The sequence below is a fragment of the Mirounga angustirostris genome, unplaced genomic scaffold (assembly GCF_029215605.1).
Source record: "Mirounga angustirostris isolate CCGP_5_RB_7025 unplaced genomic scaffold, mMirAng1.0.hap1 SCAF_8, whole genome shotgun sequence".
Lineage (NCBI taxonomy): Eukaryota > Metazoa > Chordata > Mammalia > Carnivora > Phocidae > Mirounga > Mirounga angustirostris.
In genome coordinates this window covers 139514106-139535850 of record NW_026991716.1, presented here as the reverse complement: position 1 = coordinate 139535850, position 21745 = coordinate 139514106, and the positions used below count along the sequence as shown (strand labels likewise).

General features: G+C 39.4%; 1 protein-coding gene across 4 annotated transcripts in view; it reads left to right on the top strand.

Annotated features, from left to right (window-relative positions):
* Positions 1-21745, top strand: part of PRKN (parkin RBR E3 ubiquitin protein ligase) — a 1287790-nt gene that overhangs the window by 415223 nt on the left and 850822 nt on the right. For all 4 annotated transcript variants that reach the window (XM_064598332.1, XM_045865856.3, XM_045865855.1 and 1 more), the window contains exon 3: positions 1200-1437. In XM_064598332.1, the coding sequence (XP_064454402.1) occupies positions 1200-1437 (238 nt within the window). The remainder of the gene's footprint in view (positions 1-1199; positions 1438-21745) is intronic.

The following is a 21745-nucleotide window of genomic DNA, read 5'->3' as shown; positions in this document are numbered from 1 at the left end:
GGGGATGCTACTCACTTGCTTCCCCATTGCTGTGGGGATGTGTTTGCTGGTGACATAGGGGGTGCGTGTGGAGTCTACCATAAACACAATTATTTTAAATTGTAGAGAAAAATGCGCTGTAATTGGCAATAACCAACTCTCTGTGCTTTTTAAAATGGAGATGGGGGCACCTGGGTGGCTCAGTTGGTTAAGCAACTGCCTTCGGCTCAGGTCATGATCCTGGAGTCCCTGGATCGAGTCCCGCATCGGGCTCCCTGCTCGACAGGGAGTCTGCTTCTCCTTCTGACCCTCCCGACCCTCCCCCCTCTCATGCTCTCTCTCTCTCAGTCTCTCTCTCAAATAAATAAATAAATAAAATCTTTAAAAAAAAATGGAGATGGATGCTGGTATTTATATTTGATAATTGGCTTTCACTTTTTTCTAGGAAATAAAAAAACCAAGAACAATTGCTTCTGGATAACTAAATATTAAATGAGAGCTTTTCAGGTTTCTTAACTTTCACTTTTTTCTAGGAAATAAAAAAAACAAGAACAATTGCTTCTGGATAACTAAATACTAAATGAGAGAGCTTTTCAGGTTTCTTAACTTTCACTTTTTTCTAGGAAATAAAAAAACCAAGAACAATTGCTTTTGGATAACTAAATATTAAATGAGAGAGCTTTTCAGGTTTCTTAACTTTCACTTTTTTCTAGGAAATAAAAAAAACAAGAACAATTGCTTCTGGATAACTAAATATTAAATGAGAGAGCTTTTCAGGTTTCTTAACTTTCACTTTTTTCTAGGAAATATATTTGATAATTGGGAGGACACATCACTTCTGAAGTAAATCAATTTTAAAAGAATATTGCTTTTCACTGTGCTTAAATATGCAGTGTGGTACATTTCTGCCCTGCTCGATCTCCTGTTGCTTTGACTATTACTCTGGTTTTCTGTTGCTGTGGTCCATTTGCGCCCACATTTCGGTTTGTGGCCCCAGTGCCGTGTTGCCTTTGTTGCCCACACATGTGCTGACAGGGACAGTGTGTCCACCTCCATCAGTCACAGGTGGTTCGTCTCTCAAGTTCCATGACTATATGCAACCTTGGACCCAAACAGATTTTAGGCTCTTCTGCGTACTCTGGGATTGAGGACAAGTTAAACCTTACTTGGCATTTTAACGCTTGCTCTTTCTCGTCTGTTTCTGCCTTGCACCCACCTAGAGCTGTGACCTGGATCAGCAGAGCATCGTTCATGTCGTGCTGAGACCCTGGCGCAAAGGCCAAGAAAGGGAGGCCACTGGACAGGACAGCCCAAGAAACGCCGTGGAGGGCTCAGAGAAAGAGCCTGAGAGCTTGACGCGCGTGGACCTCAGCAGCTCCGTCCTCCCGGCCCACTCGGTGGGTCTGGCTGTGATCCTGAACAGCGACTATGAGGGGACCCTGCCAACTGGAAGGCCAGGTAATTGTGCAGACTTTGTCTACTCCAGTAGAGCGCTTTGTGCAGCAGGCCTCCGCAGGGAAGGCCCTCAGTGTGTACATATTCAGTTCACGGTAAGTTCTAGATGCCTAGAAGGAGGCATCATTAGAAGGATGGCGCTTGGCTATAAAATTTGAGGTGAATGCATTTAATAAGTGCAATGGAACAGGGCTTTCAGATTAAGAATGAAGGGAAGGGGGGTGCCTGGGTGGCTCAGTCGTTAAGCGTCTGCCTTCGGCTCAGGTCATGATCCCAGGGTCCTGGGATCGAGCCCCGCATCGGGATCCCTGCTCAGCAGGAAGCCTGCTTCTCCCTCCTCCACTCCCCCTGCTTGTGTTCCCTCTCTCGCTGTGTCTCTCTCTGTCAAATAAATAAATAAAATCTTTAAAAAAAAAAAAAAAGAATGAAGGGAAGGGATGGAGTAGATGTCAGGACATGATAATAGTGTTTTGTTTTATTTATTTATTTATTTATTTATTTATTTATTTATTTATTTGGAGGAAGTAGGGGTGCTTGGGATGTGAGGCTTTGCGCTAGAGTCAAAATATATGATTAAGATACATATATGTCCCTTTCAGCTTTTGCCTTTCTTTTCTGTTTCTTATTTTCTTAAAACACATTTTGGTTTATTATGTTTCTGATGATGTGGGGAAATTTTAAAAAGCAGAAGGAGAGGGGCGCCTGGGTGGCTCAGTCGGTTGGGCGTCTGCCTTCGGCTCGGGTCGTGATCCCAGGGTCCTGGGATTGAGCCCCACATTGGGCTCCCTGCTCGTCGGGGAGCCTGCTTCTCCCTCTCCTACTCCCTCCTGCTTGTGTTCCCTCTCTCACTGTGTCTCTCTCTGTCAAATAAATAAAATCTTTAAAAAAACAAAAAAGCAGAAGGAGAACTTTAGAGGCAATTTTAGTCATTTGCAGGTGTGAAAGGTTCTTCCTTCTCTCCACGGTACAATGCATTTCAAAACTGCTTTTATTTAGCAAGGATGGCAGTTCCTTTGCTATTTTGCCAATATTAATGTGTCTCCCTTAGTCTTTTATTTTCCAATTGAAAGAGTCAAAGGTATAACAGGATTATTTTTGACTGTGTATGACGGGAAACACAAAATAATAGCAATGACTTTATAAAGTATAAGTGAATTTCTGTCTTACATACTGTAAATGAGAATATAGGCAGTTCTAGGCTGTTGTGGCTTTCACAGTGTCCGAGAGTTTGGGAACCTGCCAGATGGAGGCCTAAAACAATATGAAATATCCCTTGCTAATTTCACTAAGTAAAATTTAATAAAGTTTAAAAAATCATAGATGAGATTACAAAAAGAAACAATTTCCAAGGACAAGCGGAAAAGTAGAACCATACAGTTGTTTTTAGATAGAGGAATGGACAAACTTGGAATTTAAGTGCATGAGCTGATATTCTGGTAGTCTTGAGGAGGTTGTGGAGGGGAGGAAGTCTGTCCCTTACATGCACTGAGCACTTAGGAAACTGGAAAAAAAAAGGTGAGAAATTGGAAAAAAAATGCAATACATGGGGGAAAATGAGATCCTGCAGTACCTATGTGATCCAGAATGGGAAGTTAATTTAAATATTGGACTCAGATTTATGGTGCATCTGATGTTTCAAGCAGAGCATATATAAAAGCATTCCTAGAGAACATTCAGGTAGCACGCCATCCACATCTCCAGAGGGAACCACGCCCTATTCAAGGGGCACTCATCATCAAACATTACAATTCAAACAAAGGGCTATTCTGTTGTGAGTAGAAGTAAGCATATACCATATACTGGAAGATTGGGTTCCCCTGAAACTTGAGAAAATAAAATAACAATTTGAAGCAGAACACAAAACAAATACATTTTATGTTAATTAAAGCATAAAAGAAAGAATTGAAACCTAAAACAGAAAACAAGTATATTAGAAGAAGAGCTATTCAATAGAATATAATTTTAGCTATTGGAATAAAAAAAAAGGCTCAGTGGATGGGTTAAAACAGCAAGCTTGTCAGTGCCAAAGATAAAATTTGTGAACTGGAAGATAGATGTGGGAAATTGTCCATAATGTGGTACAGGTTAAAATGTAAACCAATGGTTTTAAGAGACTAGGAGTTTGGCCACTCTGGAAAACAGTGTGGAGGTTCCTCAAAAAGTTGAAAATAGAGCTACCGTACGACCCAGCAATTGCATTACTGGGTGTTTACCCCAAAGATACAAATGTAGGGATCCGAAGGGGCACATGAACCCCAATGTTTATAGCAGCAGTGTCCCCAATAGCCAAACTATGGAAAGAGCCTTGATGTCCATCAACAGATGAATAGATAAAGAAGATGTGGTATATATATACAATGGAATATTATGCAGCCATCAAAAAGAGGAAATCTTGCCATTTGCAATGACGTGGATGGAACTAGAGGGTATTATGCTAAGTGAAATAAGTCAATCAGAGGAAGACAAGTATCATATGATCTCACTGATATGAGGAATTTGAGAAACAAGACAGAGGATCATAGGGGAAGGGAGGGAAAAATGAAACAAGACAAAACCAGAGAGGGAGACAAACCCTAAGAGACCCTTAATCTCAGGAAACAAACTGAGGGTTGCTGGAGTGGAAGGGGGTGGGAGGGATGGGGTGGCTGGTGATGGACATTGGGGAGTACATATACATAGTACATACTATGGTGAGCACTGTGAATTGTGTAAGACTGATGAATCACAGACCTGTACCCCTGAAACAAATAATACATTGTATGTTAATAAAAAAATTAAAAAAAAGAGAGACTAGGAGTTTGGAAGAGATGGCCAAACATATTTCTGATAGGAGTTTCATTATAGGAGAATACAGAATAGAAGAGAGACCGTTTTCTAAGAGAATACTGAGAATTTTCCAGGATGGATAAATCCTCTAATTCAAGAGTACATAGTCCCAACTGTGATAAAACAAAACAAAACAAAACAAAACAAAACAAAGCAACACACAATTGGTCTTTTTTTTTTTTTTTTTTTAATTTTTTTATTCTTATGTTAATCCCCTTACATTACAACATTAGTTTTAGATGAAGTGTTCCATGATTCATTGTTTGTGCACAACACCCAGTGCTCCATGCAGAATGTGCCCTCCTAAATACCCACCACCAGGCTAACCCATCCTCCCACCCCCCTCCCCTCTAGAACCCTGTTTGTTTTTCAGAGTCCATCGTCTCTCATGGTTCGTCTACCCCTCCGATTTCCCCCGCTTCATTCTTCCCCTCCCGCTACCTTCTTCTTCTTCTTCTTTTTTTTTTTTTCTTAACATATATTGCATTATTTGTTTCAGAGGTACAGATCTGAGATTCAACAGTCTTGCACAATTCACAGCGCTTACCAGAGCACACACACTCCCCAGTGTCTATCACCCAGTCCCCCCATCCCTCCCACCCCACCCCCCACTCCAACAACACTCAGTTTGTTTCCTGCGATTAAGAATTCCTCATATCAGTGAGATCATATGATACATGTCTTTCTCTGTTTGACTTATTTCACTCAACATAATACCCTCCAGTTCCATCCACGTCGTTGCAAATGGCAAGATCTCATTCCTTTTGATGGCTGCATAATATTCCATTGTATATATATACCACATCTTCTTTATCCATTCATCTGTCGATGGACATCTTGGCTCTTTCCACAGTTTGGCTATTGTGGACATTGCTGCTATAAACATCGGGGTGCACGTAGCCCTTCGGATCCCTACTTTTGTATCTTTGGGGTAAATACCCAGTAGTGCAATTGCTGGATCATATGGTAGCTCTATTTTCAACTTTTTGAGGAACCTCCATACAGTTTTCCAGAGTGGCTGCACCAGCTTGCATTCCCACCAACAGTGTAGGAGGGTTCCCCTTTCTCCGCATCCCCGCCAACATCTGTCGTTTCCTGACTTGTTAATTTTAGCCATTCTGACTGGTGTGAGGTGATATCTCATTGAGGTTTTGATTTGGATTTCCCTGATGCCGAGCGATATTGAGCACTTTTTCATGTGTCTGTTGGCCATTTGGATGTCTTCTTTGGAAAAATGTCTGTTCATGTCTTCTGCCCATTTCTTAATTGGATTCTTTGTTCTTTGGGTGTTGAGTTTGATGAGTTCTTTATAGATTTTGGATACTAGCCCTTTATCTGATATGTCATTTGCAAATATCTTCTCCCATTCTGTCGGTTGTCTTTTGGTTTTGTTAACTGTTTCCTTTGCTTTGCAAAAGCTTCTTATCTTGATGAAGTCCCAATAGTTCATTTTTGCCCTTGCTTCCCTTGCCTTTGGCGATGTTTCTAGGAAGAAGTTGCTTCGGCTGAGGTCAAAGAGGTTGTTGCCTGTGTTCTCCTTTAGGATTTTGATGGACTCCTGTCTCACATTGAGGTCTTTCAACCATTTGGAGTCTATTTTTGTGTGTGGTGTAAGGAAGTGGTCCAGTTTCATTCTTCTGCATGTGTCTATCCAATTTTCCCAACACCATTTGTTGAAGAGACTGTCTTTGTTCCATTGGACATTCTTTCCCGCTTTGTCGAAGATTAGTTGACCATAGAGTTGAGGGTCCATTTCTGGGCTCTCTATTCTGTTCCATTGATCGATGTGTCTGTTTTTGTGCCAGTACCATGCTGTCTTGATGATGACAGCTTTGTAATAGAGCTTGAAGTCCGGAATTGTGATGCCACCGGCTTTGCTTTTCTTTTTCAATATTCCTCTGGCTATGCGGGGTCTTTTCTGGTTCCATACAAATTTTAGGATTATTTGTTCCATTTCTTTGAAAAAAGTGGATGGTATTTTGATGGGGATTGCATTGAATGTGTAGATTGCTCTAGGTAGCATTGACATCTTCACAATATTTGTTCTTCCAATCCATGAGCATGGAACGTTTTTCCATTTCTTTGTGTCTTCCTCAATTTCTTTCATGAGTATTTTATAGTTTTCTGAGTACAGATCCTTTGTCTCTTTGGTTAGATTTATTCCTAGGTATCTTATGGTTTTGGGTGCAATTGTAAATGGGATCGACTCCTTAATTTCTCTTTCTTCTGTCTTGTTGTTGGTGTATAGGAATGCCACTGACTTCTGTGCATTGATTTTATATCCTGCCACTTTACTGAATTCCTGTATGAGTTCTAGCAGTTTTGGGGTGGAGTCTTTTGGGTTTTCCACATAAAGTATCATATCATCTGCAAAGAGTGAGAGTTTGACTTCTTCTTTGCCAATTTGGATGCCTTTGATTTCTTTTTGTTGTCTGATTGCTGTGGCTAGGACTTCCAATACTATGTTGAATAGCAGTGGTGATAGTGGACATCCCTGCCGCGTTCCTGACCTTAGGGGGAAAGCTCTCAGTTTTTCCCCATTGAGAATAATATTTGCTGTAGGTTTTTCATAGATGGCTTTTATGATATTGAGGTATGTACCCTCTATCCCTATACTCTGAAGAGTTTTGATCAAGAAAGGATGCTGTACTTTGTCAAAAGCTTTTTCGGCATCTATCGAGAGGATCATATGATTCTTGTTCTTTCCTTTGTTAATGTACTGTATCACATTGATTGATTTGCGGATGTTGAACCAACCTTGCAGCCCAGGGATAAATCCCACTTGGTCATGGTGAATAATCCTTTTAATGTACTGTTGGATCCTATTGGCTAGTATTTTGGTGAGAATTTTTGCATCCATGTTCATCAGGGATATTGGTCTGTAATTCTCCTTTTTGATGGGGTCTTTGTCTGGTTTGGGGATCAAGGTAATGCTGGCCTCATAAAATGAGTTTGGAAGTTTTCCTTCCGTTTCAATTTTTTGGAACAGTTTCAGAAGAATAGGTATTAATTCTTCTTGAAATGTTTGGTAGAATTCCCCTGGGAAGCCATCTGGCCCTGGGCTTTTGTTTTTTGGGAGATTTTTGATGACTGCTTCAATTTCCTTAGTGGTTATAGGTCTGTTCAGGTTTTCTATTTCATCCTGGTTCAGTTTTGGTAGTTGATACATCTCTAGGAATGCATCCATCTCTTCCAGGTTATCTAATTTGCTGGCATAGAGTTGCTCATAATATGTTCTTATAATTGTTTGTATTTCTTTGGTGTTGGTTGTGATCTCTCCTCTTTCATTCATGATTTTGTTGATTTGGGTCATTTCTCTTCTCTTTTTGATAAGTCTGGCCAGGGGTTTATCAATCTTGTTAATTCTTTCAAAGAACCAGCTCCTAGTTTCGTTGATCTGTTCTACTGTTCTTTTAGTTTCTATTTCATTGATTTCTGCTCTGATCTTTATGATTTCTCTTCTCCTGCTGGGTTTAGGCTTTATTTGCTGTTCTTTCTCCAGCTCCTTTAGGTGTAGGGTTAGGTTGTGTACTTGAGACCTTTCTTGTTTCTTGAGAAAGGCTTGTATTGCTATATACTTTCCTCTTAGGACTGCCTTTGCTGCATCCCAAAGATTTTGAACAGTTGTGTTTTCATTTTCATTAGTTTCCATGTATTTTTTTAATTCTTCTTTAATTTCCTGGTTGACCCATTCATTCTTCAGTAGGATGCTCTTTAGCCTCCATGTATTTGAGTTCTTTCCGACTTTCCTCTTGGGATTGAGTTCTAGTTTCAAAGCATTGTGGTCTGAAAATAGGCAGGGAATGATCCCAATCTTTTGGTACCGGTTGAGACCTGACTTATGACCTAGGATGTGGTCGATTCTGGAGAATGTTCCATGGGCAGTAGAGAAGAATGTGTATTCCGTTGCTTTGGGGTGGAATGTTCTGAATATGTCTGTGAAGTCCATTTGGTCCAGTGTGTCATTTAAAGTCTTTATTTCCTTGTTGATCTTTTGCTTAGATGATCTGTCCATTTCAGTGAGGGGGATGTTAAAGTCCCCCACTATTATTGTATTGTTGTTGATGTGTTTCTTTGCTTTTGTTATTAATTGCCTTATATAATTGGCTGCTCCCATGTTAGGGGCATAGATATTTACAATTGTTAGATCTTCTTGTTGGATAGATCCTTTAAGTATGATATAGTGTCCTTCCTCATCTCTTATTACAGTCTTTGGTTTAAAATCTAATTTGTCTGATATAAGGATTGCCACCCCAGCTTTCTTTTGGTGTCCATTAGCATGGTAAATGGTTTTCCACCCCCTCACTTTCAATCTGGGGGTGTCTTTGGGTCTAAAATGAGTCTCTTGCAGACAGCATATCGATGGATCTTGTTTTTTAATCCAGTCTGTTAGCCTGTGTCTTTTGATTGGGGCATTTAGCCCATTTACATTCAAGGTAACTATTGAAAGATAGGAATTTAGTGCCATTGTATTGCCTGTAAGGTGACTGTTACCATATATTGTCTGTGTTCCTTTCTGGTCTATGTTGCTTTTAGGGTCTCTCTTTGCTTAGAGGACCCCTTTCAAGATTTCCTGTAGGGCTGGTTTTGTGTTTGCAAATTCCTTTAGTTTTTTTTGTCCTGGAAACTTTTTATCTCTCCTTCAATTTTCAATGACAGCCTAGCTGGATAGAGTATTCTTGGCTGCATATTTTTCTCATTTAGTGCTCTGAATATATCCTGCCAGTCCTTTCTGGCCTGCCAGGTCTCTGTGGATAGGTCTGTTGCCAATCTAATGTTTCTACCATTGTAGGTTACATATCTCTTCTCCCGAGCTGCTTTCAGGATTTTCTCTTTGTCTGTGAGACTTGTAAGTTTTACTATTAGATGTCGGGGAGTTGACCTATTTTTATTGATTTTGAGAGGGGTTCTCTGTGCTTCCTGGATTTTCATGCCTGTTTCTTTCCCCAAATTAGGGAAGTTCTCTGCTATAATTTGCTCCATTATACCTTCTGCCCCCCTCTCTCTTTCTTCTTCTTCTGGGATCCCAATTATTCTAATGTTGTTTCGTCTTATGGTATCACTTATCTCTCGAATTCTGCCCTCATGATCCAGTAGTTGTTTATCTCTCTTTTTCTCAGCTTCTTTATTTTCCAGCATTTCATCTTCTATATTACTGATTCTCTCTTCTGCCTCATTTATTCTAGCAGTTAGTGCCCCCATTTTTGATTGCACCTCATTAATAGCCTTTTTGATTTCTACTTGGTTGGATTTTAGCTCTTTTACTTCTCCAGAAAGAGTTTCTCTAATAACTTCCATATTTTTTTCAAGCCCAGCTAGTATCTTTAAAGTGATGATTCTGAACTCTAGATCTGACATCGTACTAATGTCCGTATTGAGTAGGTCCCTGGCAGTCGGTACTGCCTCTTGTTCTTTTTGTTGAGGTGATTTTTTCCGTCTCGTCATTTTGTGCAGAGGAGAATAGATTAATGAGAGAACAAAATGCTAGCAGAGTAACCACGTCCCCAGAAAATATACTCTAAACAAATCAGAAAAGACCTGAAGCAGTGGGATAAGAAGGGGAAAGAGAGAAAAAAAAAAGAAAAAAAAAGAAAAAGATAAAGATAAAAACAACAACAAACAAAAGAACAACAACAAAAGAAAAACCAGAATGTGATCAAATATGATCTATATGGTATATAGATCAGTGCCACACACTAGATTTGGGGTGTGTTTTGGTCTTTTAGAAGAAAGTGTCTCCCAAAATTTTAAAGAAAGAAAAACTTATATATGTACAAAAATAAGGGTTGATATGATGAAGGGATGGAAAATGACTGTAAAAATGGAAATTATAAAAAATTTTATAAAAGGAATTGATAAGAAGTTGTTTGAAAAAAGAAAGAGGATTTAAAAAAAGAAAAAAGAAAAAGAAAAAAAAAGGGAGAGGATGTGATCAGGCAGGGGAATAGAGAACACCATATACTAGAGATTTAGGGTATATTTTAATCTGTTAGAAGAAACTATCTCAAAATTTTAAAGAGAGAACAACTTATATATATAAGCCAAAAATATGGGTAACTACTATGAAGGGATAGAATATGACTCTAAAAATGAAAAATAAAAATGTTTTTTTTAAAAAAAGGGATTGATAAGATGTTGTTTGAAAAAGGGAAAAAGAAAAATTCAAAAAGAAATAAAAAGACAAAAAGACAGTTAAAAAAAAAATTAACTTTAAAAGACTAAGGAATCATGGTAAAAAAGCCGTGAATTCTATGTGCAGTAGTCCCTTAGTGCTGGAGTTCTGCCGTTCTCATTGATCGGTAAACTTGGTCTTGGCCGGCTGTTCTCGCTGATCTTCGGGGGAGGGGCCTGTTGCCGTGGTTTCCAAATGTCTCTGCCGGAGGCGGAATAGCCCCGCCCTTGCCCCCTCCCGGCTAAGTAATCTGCTCGGGTTTGCTCTCCGGGGCTTTTGTTCCCTGCGAGCTTTCCGTCCAGCTTTGGAGGCGGAGAGTGAAAATGGCGGCCTCCCAATCTCCGCCCCGGAGGAGCCGAGAACTCGGGGCCCGCTCCTCAGTGAGCCCCCAGAGAAAAGCCGTCAGTCACTCCCGTCTCCCCGGTCTCCGGCCGCACTCCGTGCTCAACCGGCCTGTGACCGCGCGTTTCTCTCTCTGGCACCCGACCCCGGGTGGAGTCTCCAAACCCAGCAGATCCCTGCGGTGCCCTCCCGCGCGGCTCCTCCCGGGGGAGGAAGGTGAGTCTCCCCGGATCGGCCGCTTGTTGGGTCCCTGCTGGAGGAGCAGGGGCCCGACTGGGCCGCGGATCGCGGTTAATGGCAACCCCAGCTGAGAGCCCGCGCCTGGGCTCCGCCTCTGCAGCCGGCTTCCCTGCTGCGTTACCTGGGAGCTCTGCTGCCCTCAGGCACCCCCGGTCTTTCTGTGACCCCGAGGGTCCTGAGACCACACTGTCCCGGAGGGTTCCACCCCCCGCTTAGCCACCAGAGTGACGTCCCTCGGCGGAGCAGACTTTTAAAAGTTCCGATTTTGGGCTCCGCGGCTCTATCACTTGCCAGAAGCGGCCGACGGAGGCCCCTCCCCCGCCGTCTATCCTCCCGAATATCGCCTCGGATTCACTTCTCCGCACGTCCTACCTTCCAGAAAGTGGTCGCTTTTCTGCTGAGACAGTTGTTGCTCTTCTTTTCTTCGATCTCCAGTTGAGTTTGTAGGTGTTCAGAATGGTTTGATCCCTATCCAGCTGAATTCCTGAGAGGAGACGAAATCCAGGTCTCCTACTCCTCCGCCATCTTGCTCCGCCCCCCACACAATTGGTCTTAATCAAGATAAGTAAAAATAAATTCACTTTATTTTTATTTTTTTTTTATTTTTTAAAGATTTTATTTATTTATTTGAGAGAGAGAGAGAGAGAGACAGCGAGAGAGGGAACACAAGCAGGGGGGAGAGGGAGAAGCAGGCTTCCCGTGGAGCAGGGAGCCCGATGCATGGCTCGATCCCAGGACCCTGAGATCATGACCTGAGCCGAAGGCAGACGCTTAACGACTGAGCCACCCAGGCGCCCCAATAAATTCACTTTATAAAGAAAGTAAAAGACCAAATCAAATGAAGAAAAGAGATTAGTTATAATGGAACAGTAATTTGAATGGATCCTGGCAGGAATAATAGAAGAAAAACGGTATTGGAGTAATGTCAAATGACTGAGGGATACACCTATTAACTTAGCGTTCTAAACCCAACATACCTAACAAAAATATTGCTCAAGAGAGGGAAATAAATACACTTCCAGACACACACTGGGAGTATTTTTGCTCAGTCTGAAAGAACTGATGAAGTTCTCACAACAGGGAGGAGTGGGTTTGATCCCAGGGTGACAAAACGGGATATGAGAGATGATGCTCAGAAAATACAAGGGTGAATATGGATCAGTCTAAATGAACACTGGTGTAAAAAATAATATTGATTTGTTTGATGCGTACAGAAATAGGAGGGACTATAGTAGATAAAATGACATTTAGTAGAAAACAGTATCAGTTAACTTGGAAATATGTTCAAAGTGTCATTGCTGATTACAAAATAATTAGTATTATAGCAGTCTTGTATCACTGCAGCCTACTTGATGGGCCAATATTTAGAAGTCTAACAATACCCAGCATTGGTTAGGATCTAACGGGCAAAAGTGCGGGCAAAAAGTGCATTCATACATGATGGTGAGAATGTCAGTTGATTCAGCCACCAGAGAGAGCTTCATAATAATTAATTCACAGCTTCATAATAATTAATGAAATTCCTGATATGCATATTCTGGAACTCAGACTACATGAAGAGACATCTAAAGAGATGACCATAATAAGACCATTGGAGTTTGTGAAAAGATAGAAATGACATAGCTGTCTTTAAATAGCAGAATGGATAAATAATCAGTGTTTTATTCTTATAATGGGTTGTAAATTGCAAAGGAATGTTCAGTAAGATACAGTTTATGCAAAATTTCAAAACATAAAGTTCAAAACAATTATATTTATTGTTTATGGTACAATAACCATTTAATATATTTTGTCTAAACAGGATATATTTGAGAGTTAAAATTTACAATAAATAAAGTTAAGTTTTATATACCATTGAAATATTTACTTATGGATCAGCAAATTGGATTCATTATTTTAGTAATGACATAAACTCATTCTTCAAAAGGATTTAAATTTTTTTTCTTTTTTTTTTAAATGTTTCTTTTTTTTTTTTTAAAGATTTTATTTATTTATTTGACACACAGAGAGAAAGCACAAGTAGGCAGAGAGGCAGGCAGAGAGAGAGGCAGAAGCAGGCTCCCCACTGAGCAGGGAGCCCGATGCGGGACTCGATCCAGGGACTCCAGGATCATGACCTGAGCCGAAGGCAGTCGCTCAACCAATTGAGCCACCCAGGCGCCCTTAAATTTTTTTTCAAAAGTTAAAAAAATCATGTTCTTTAGAGCAAAATCAAGCCTTTATGTTTATCATCTGAACATTTATAATATTAGCAGAATAATTATCCTCTGTACTTATTCACACATTTTAATCAGTTTCTTGATGTATCTGACTCTGCCATCTTTGTCAGTGGTATTTACCTGAAGATTAAAAACAAATCTTATTGTTTTATTTTATTGTAAAATAGCCTTTAGTCATCTTCAGCTTTATTATATGATGAATAATTTTGGAATTATTGTCGCCTTCAAATGATTGTCTCTCTAGACCATAATACTTTAGTTAAGAAAACATTATTTTACTGTAGGAATTGAGAGAGATACTAGTAGGCTCTCAGAAAATTCTGCTAAATGTTTAATATTTACTTCATATTTTTAATTGAACTGTATAATTCTTTCAATCCAAACAAGAGATTAAATAAACTCTTACAAATGTACATGATGTGGTAAATGACACCACCACCATAGCTGGTGCCTTCAGATTACTATATGCCCCATGATGAGACTTTAGTTCTCACGTAGATCTCAGTTACATCTGACCTCTCTCTGATCATCCTGTTCTTATTAACCCACTGACTGTTCACTGTGTGTATTTTGCAGGGCTGGGGAATGGCCATGGTACCACTTGAGGGTGCACCAGATGGCTGGCAGGGGTGGCATCCTTATGTGCTTTGCCATCCCCCACCCCCAGACTAGGAATGAGCTCTCCTGGAACCCTGCTTGTTGTGTGAGAGGATGTGCTAATTACGTAGAATCTGGAAAGGATAGGCAAAGGAGAGATGGGTTATCCCAGGTCAACTTTAAGACTTAACTCTATGTTAAACTTAAAATTGAACTACGAAGAGTCATCCCTTCATCTTCAGATCTGGGAAGAATCATCTCCTTTTTAATCATCTCCTTATACCTTCTACTACTCTCAATTATGTATTTCAGTTCCTCTGCATATACTTCTCATTGAGGACAGGATATCTGTCCAGTTTATTATAGTTTCCCCCCAAATGTCCTAGGAGAGTGATGATAAATGTTTACTAAATTACTTAAAATTGTAAATCTAGTAAGCCATTCATCATAATTTCTGTGTATTTAACTTTTAGAACCAGTGCTTTCTTTAAAATTATTTGACTTCACCTCTTAAAGTATCTTGGCAATTTCAGTGTTCAAATGAATGCAGTACCTTGATTGGGATTAATTGGAATGACTGTGGGCAGTGTACCTATATGATTATTTTTCTTTACTAAAAATGACAGTTTAGAATTTCTAGAACAGTGATTCACTCCAGTGTGCAGAAGAACCATCTGTGGATGCTCATTCCATGCTTATTAATTCAGTTGGGTGGGGGTAGAGGCCCAGAAATCCTGGTGCTGACTGCACTCTGAGAAACTATGCCCTGCAGCAAGGATTTGCCAACCTTATGACTGTGGGTCCTGCCTAGTGTCCTCAGCTATGTGGAGGAAGGAGGCAGGTCAGGGCAAGAGAGGTGGACAAACCAAGTCAACCCATGGCAGCCAGAGCAGTCTCATATTTACTAGTTTTCCATATGACTCATCTATAACATGTTTCATTTTGGAAAAGAAAATCCCTGGTTACAAAGTGTTTGAAAAGCTGTGCCTCAAAGAAAGAAATCGAAAAGAATTAAATCTAGTTTCTTCATGTTTCTAGGGTGTTCACATTAGACAAGGAAGAATTTAGTGCTGAACCCAGGAGGGCTCTAAAGAGCAAATAGGTAGGCTGTAGCCACACAAGCAGCTGAAACAAATCAGAACTTCTGAAACCCTGGAAGGTGTTTTTTGGGGTGTTTATAGATGGCAAAAGATAACTGATTAACATGAGAGACCAATGTTATGATCTACATTAATAACCAATTACATGATTTTTACTTGGAGTCTAGGACATGTTATATATCCTTATATATTTATAAGAGGAGGTCAAATAACTCAAATGAGTCATTTAAGTACCCCTTAGAGCAGTGATTCTCAAGCTGTAGGGTGCATCAATGTCATGTGAGGGCTGGACCCAGCCCAGTCAGCTTGGGGTAAGGGCTGAGAATCCACATTTCTTTGCACTCCGGGTCATGCTGAAAGTGTGATTCCAGCAGCCATGCTTTGAGTAGCACTATCCTAAATAAGAAATTGTATTGTTTAAAATACTGTGAATGTATAAAATACATTATTTTATAAACGTTTGAATAAGAACATTGAGTAAGCTACTCCTGAGCTCCAAGGAACCCATGCATGAACTAAGTTATTATGTTATGTCTTCATTTCCTTAATGAGGTACCATTCATCAACTCCTGACAATCAGATTATATGAAGTTATTGGGCCTAGAAAAAAGAATATTCTCTAATATTTGTCATACAGTTAATTAACTACATAAACAAAAAGTCAGCGAATCCCCACTCTGTGCCAGGCATAATTCTGGCTGCTGGGATTTAGCAGAAAATAAAACCAGAAAAAATGCCTACCTGAATGAATCTTATTCTACTTGGGGAGCATCTAATAAGCAAAGAAACATATGACTAGTAAGTATATGTCCTCTGGTGAAAAATTAAGCAGAGTAAAGGGATTCTCTTTTGTATAAGGTACTAAGAAGGGGTTATCTTTTGTTGGAAGGGGTTCTCTTTTGTACAAGGTACTAAGAAAACCTTTCTGATGAAATGACATTTCAGGAGAGCATCCATTGAGGGATTTCATGCAGAGAGAGAGCCAGGTATAGATCCAAGGCAGGACATGCTTGGAATGCAAGGACGCCAGCATGGCTGGTCAGGGAGAGGGTATGAAACAGTAGGAGGAAGGGAAGTCTTGAGCGATCAAGATGGGAGCACTGGGTGTTACATGCAACTGATGAATCACTGAACACTACATCTGAAACAAATGATGTACTATATGTTGACTAATTGAATTTAAATAAATTTAAAAAAAGATGGGGTAAGTTGCATAGGGTGTTGTAGACCTTAAGTGTTACCCTGGTGAGAAGGGACCCACTGGAAGAGTATTTGAGCAATGCAGTAGAGTGATCTGACAGGGAATTGGCTAAGTCAGCTGCTTTTGAATCATAGAAATACTCGAATGCCTATAACAGCAGGAACTAGTGGTAATAATAATGGTCAACAACTATGAGTGCTTGTTGTGAACCTGGCACTACACTAAGAACTGCTTCCATGAATGGCTTGTTTAGTTCTTTAGAAGCCCCATCAAGTAGACAACGTTATTATCCTCATTAGAGATAGGAAATAGCATCAGGCTATTTGAGGAACTGATCCAGATAAGGCAAGATTTTTTTTTTTTTTTTTTTTTTTTTTTTTTTTTTGAAGATTTTATTTATTTATTTGACACAGAGAGAGACAGTGAGAGAGGGAACACAAGCAGGGGGAGTGGGAAAGGGAGAAGCAGGCTTCCTGCCGAGCAGGGAGCCCGATGCGGGGCTCGATCCCAGGACCCTGAGATCATGACCTGAGCCGAAGGCAGTCGCTCAACCAACTGAGCCACCCAGGCGCCCCAGATAAGGCAAGATTTTACCAAGGACTGTCAAACTCCAAAGCTTGTGTTCGAAGTATCCACTAGCCTGTAGTCCTCAGAATATAGGTATCAGGATGAAAGAATGAGTTTCTACATTTCTTCTAAGTATTTTGGTTATAAACAGTAGACACAGTCTGACAATAGGTCGTTTTGAAGAATCGTGTTGTTAATTTTAGTCAAGTAGTCAAATTTTAAAAATCAATTTTTATATCACATGGTGTATTATTTTTTTCTTTATAAAAATAAAACTTTTGTTAATTTTATCTAGTTCTTTCAAGTCTTTTTCCTCAGCTTACTAAGAAAACATTTTATTAGTAATGAAGAATGTTTTACTATAAAATAAGCATATATATATTCTTAGTAAATGAAGGAGACTACTTGATGAAATGTTACATGCTGGAATGAATTATTGAAAAGTAACTCAATGACCATTTATAGAAAAAAGTTAAAAGATAGACAAATATGAAAAAAAAGACTTAAAAATTCATGGCCTCCACCACTCCTTTCCAACATTGTACTGGAAGGTCTATCTAATGCAATAAGACAAGAAAAGGAAATAAAAGGTATACCAGTTGGGAAGAAGACATAAAACTGTCTTTGTTTACAGATGACATGATTGTCTATGTTGAAAATTTTTAAGAATCAAAAAACAAGCAGCTTCTGGAACTAATATTAAGGTTGCAGGATACAAAATTAATATACAGAAGTTAATTGGGGTGCCTGGGTAGCTCAGTTGGTTAAGCGTCTGACTCTTGGTTTCTGCTCGGGTCATGATCTCAGGGTCCTGGGTTTGTATCAGGCTCTGTGCTCAGCAGGGAGTCTGCTTGAGGATTCTCTTCCTCTCCCTCTGCCCTTCCTCCTGCTCATGTGCTCTCTCTCTCTCTAAAATAAAATATATATTTTTATTCATAAAAATAAATAATACATATTATATATTAAAATATAAATAAAATAAACATATTTATTTATAAAAATAAATATTTTTAAATTATATATATATATATTGCTTTCCTATAAACTAGCAATGAACAAGTAGAATTTGAAATTAAAAACACAATAACATTTACATTAGCACACCTCAAAATGAAATACCTAGATGTAAACCTAAGAAAAATATGTACAGGATCTATAATGAGAAAAATACACAACTCTTTTGAAAGAAATCAAGAATTGAAAAATGGAGAGACATTTCATGGTCATGGACAAGAAGACAATATTGTCAAGATGTCAGCTTCCCAACTTGATCTGCACAATTCCAATCAAAATCCCAGGAGGTTATTTTGTGGGTATTGATAAATTGAGTCTAAAGTTTATATGGAGAGGCCAGAATAGCCAACACAATATTGAAGGAGAAGAACAAAGTCAGAGGATTAATGCTACCTAATGTTATGACATACTATAAAGCTATAATAATCAAGACAGTATAGTGTGGGTGGGAGAATAGACAAATAGATCAAGGAAAAAAATAGAGATCCTGGACATAGACCCATATAAATGTGGTCAGCAGATCTTTGAAAAATGAGAAAAGGCAATATGGTGGAAAACAGATAGTCCTTTAAATAACTATGGCGCGAGAATAAGTGGAAATCCATGTCAAAAAAAAAAAAAATCTAGGCACAGATCTTACACTTTTCACAAAAATTAACTGAAAATGGATCATAGACCTAAGTATTAACACAAAAGTATAAAACTAGAATATAGCATGGGAGAAAACCTAGGTGACCTTGAGTATAGTGATGACTGTTTAGATACAACACCAAAGGCATGATCTTTGAAATAAATAAATGATAAGCTGAACTTCATTAAAATGGACAATTTCCCCTCTGTGAAAGACAGCGTCAAGAGAATAAGAAGGAAAGCCACAGACAGAGAAAATATTTGCCAAAGTCACATTTGATAAAGGACTATTCTCCAAAATATACAAAAAATTCTTAAAATCCAACAATAAAATGAAGAAACCAATTAAAAATTAGGCAAAAGACATGAACAGACACCTCACCAAAGAATTTACACAGATGGCAAATAAGCATATGAAAAGATGTTCACTATTATATGCCATTAGGATATTACAAATTGAAACAATGAAATACCATTACACACTTATTAGAATAGCCCAAATCCAAAACTCTGACAACACCAATTTTTTTTTTAAAGATTTTATTTATTTATTCATGAGAGACAGAGAGAGAGAGAGAGGCAGAGGGAGAAGCAGGCTCCCATGGAGCAGGGAGCCCGATGCGGGACTCGATCCCAGGACCCTGGGATCATGACCTGAGCCGAAGGCAGACGCTTAACGACTGAGCCACCCAGGCTCCCTGACAACACCAAATTTTGACAAGGATGTGGAGCAATTACCAACTGTCATTCATTGCTGGTGGAAATGAAATGGTGCAGCTACTTTTGAAGGCAGTTTCTTACAAAATTAGACATACTCTTACCATACAACACTGCAAGTATACTCCTTACTGTTTACTCAACTGAGTCAAAAATGTATGTCTACACAATGAACCACACACAGATGTTATAGCAGCTTTATTTATAATTGCTAAACCATGGAAGCAACTATGGTCCTTCCATTAAGTGAATAGATAAACTGTGGTCCATCCAGACAATAAACTACTGTTGAGTGCTAAAAAGAAATGAGCTATCCAGCCATGAAAAGACATGGGGGAAATTCAAGTGCATAATCCTAAGTGAAGGAAGGGGATCTGAGAATCCTACATACTGTATGATTCCAATTATATAACATTCTGGAAAAAAGGAAACTATGGGTACAGTGAAAAAATCAGTGCTTGCCAGGGGTTGGGGAGAGGGAAAGATGGATAGTCAGGACACAGGATTTTTTTAGGGACAGAGAAGCTATTCTGTTAATACTGTCATGGTGGATGCATGTCCTTATACATTTACCAAAACCCATGGAATATACAACACGGAGAGTGAACCCTAATGTGAACCATGGACTTCGAATGATAACGGTGTGTCAGTGTAGGATCACTATTACAACAAGTGCACTCCTCTGGTGTGGAGTGTTGGTAATGGAGCAATCTGTGTGTGTGTTGGGGAAGGGGGTCTATGGGAACTCAACCTAAAAGTGCTATAAGAAATTAAATCTAATGGGTTAGCCTGGTGATGGGTATTAAAGAGGGCACGTTCTGCATGGAGCACTGGGTGTTATGCACAAACAATGAATCATGGAACACTACATCAAAAACTAATGATGTAATGTATGGGGATTAACATAACAATAAAAAATTAAAAAAAAAATAACTGAAATTGCTGTTAAGGCTTGAGCCCTGGATATATCCTGTAGATATATCTTGATCATTAGAGAAGATGTTCTTATCAGCATTTTTTGCCAGTGGTTCAAAGTAGTATAAGACAAAAATTATTTACAGGATTGGAAATTAGTTAACACCTGCCAAATACAAATTAGTCATGGAGGCCTACTAATGAAATAAAGTGATAAACTTCAGACTTAATTCTCAGTTTATCCAAAATTAAATCTAAAGTACTTGAAAATGTGTATTAGACATGCTAATGACTTGGAGCCAGAGGCTGTGAATTTCTTGGTGCTTTGGACAGCTTTAGGAGCATTCCTTGTGTAAACCTTCCCTGAAACAACAAAATTTTGGCAGTCATACTAGAGCAACTTAAAGTTGCTATCACAGGGAATTATTAAAAATAAAGTGATTTTGCCAAGACCTTATTTTTTTTCTCCAGCATAGTACATTTTTGCTATAATATGCTCTTTCAATATTATAAGTGAAAACATAGAAAATGATATTACACAGTAGTGGGAATTTTACGAGCGTGACATATTTTTGGGTGGGTTTTTGAGGTGGGGGGAAATAGTCCTGTATTCTTTTCTAAGAAGTCTGAACGCTATTTTGAAAGCAGGATGAGTTGCTCCTTCCTGTTGATTGTGCGCTCCATATACTGCAGTGTGATTAGTTGTCCTGTTTTTGCTTCACTTTCACTTCCAAGGCGTGCTCATCCAATGCAAGGAAGTCTCAATAGTTTGTACTTCCATTGCCTGGAACATGGGTGGCGGTAGATATATTGTCACACGGCCAGGAAGTTTTACTCAACATACAAAATATAGCCCTTACAGCTCTTTAACTGGTTTATCACACATGGTAGGTAAAACGGTGAATGATTGCATGTGGAGAGCAGGGCGCAATGTGCCACGGGGTGCACAGAGTACAAGCAACAGTTCTAACCCCGAGGAAGCCACAACTGGGTAAAGGGGTGGTTAGAGGTGACTAAGCAGTCCACACAGAGTAGTATAAGCCATCAAATAATTAGTTCCTGCACTTCTCATCAGTCTCCCTTCTGCGTACTTCTTTTTTATTGTTATCATTGTGGTAAAAAACATACAGCAGGAGCGATCTTAATCACTTCTAAGTGTACAGTTCAGTAGAGTTAAGTATATTCACATTGCTGTGCAACCAATCTCCAGAACTTTTCCATATTGCAAAACCGAAACTCTGCATGCCCTCGAAACCACTCTCCATTCCCTCCTCTCCCAGCCCCTGGCAACAAGCATTCTACTTTCTCTTTCTTATGCATTTGACTACTCCAGATACCTCGTATGAGTGAAACCATACTGTAGTTATCTTTTTGTGACTGGCTTATGTCTTCAGGGCCTGTCCATGTTGTAGCATGGGCCAGAACTTCAGAGAATTTCTTATGTATAATAAACTGGCAACAGGTGATACAAAGGTTAATAAGACGACCCAGACCTTCAGGTAGCTCACAGTTAGAAGATGTACAGATACAATTGAGATAGAGTGAGTTGTGAAAAAATGGCAAAGCACTGCAGAGCTTTGGAGGATGGGGAGGCTAAGATAGGCATCCTCCGTGGGCTTTGAGAGACACAAATGACTTGTCTGGGGTTGGCAGGGGCTGGGGGTTTGGAGGAAGTGGTGAGGGGTTGGTCACACTCAGAGGTGCATGAATTTGAAGGTGATGATCATGGCTGGATCCTACAACAGGTTCAGAGGATTGATGACATCAGGAA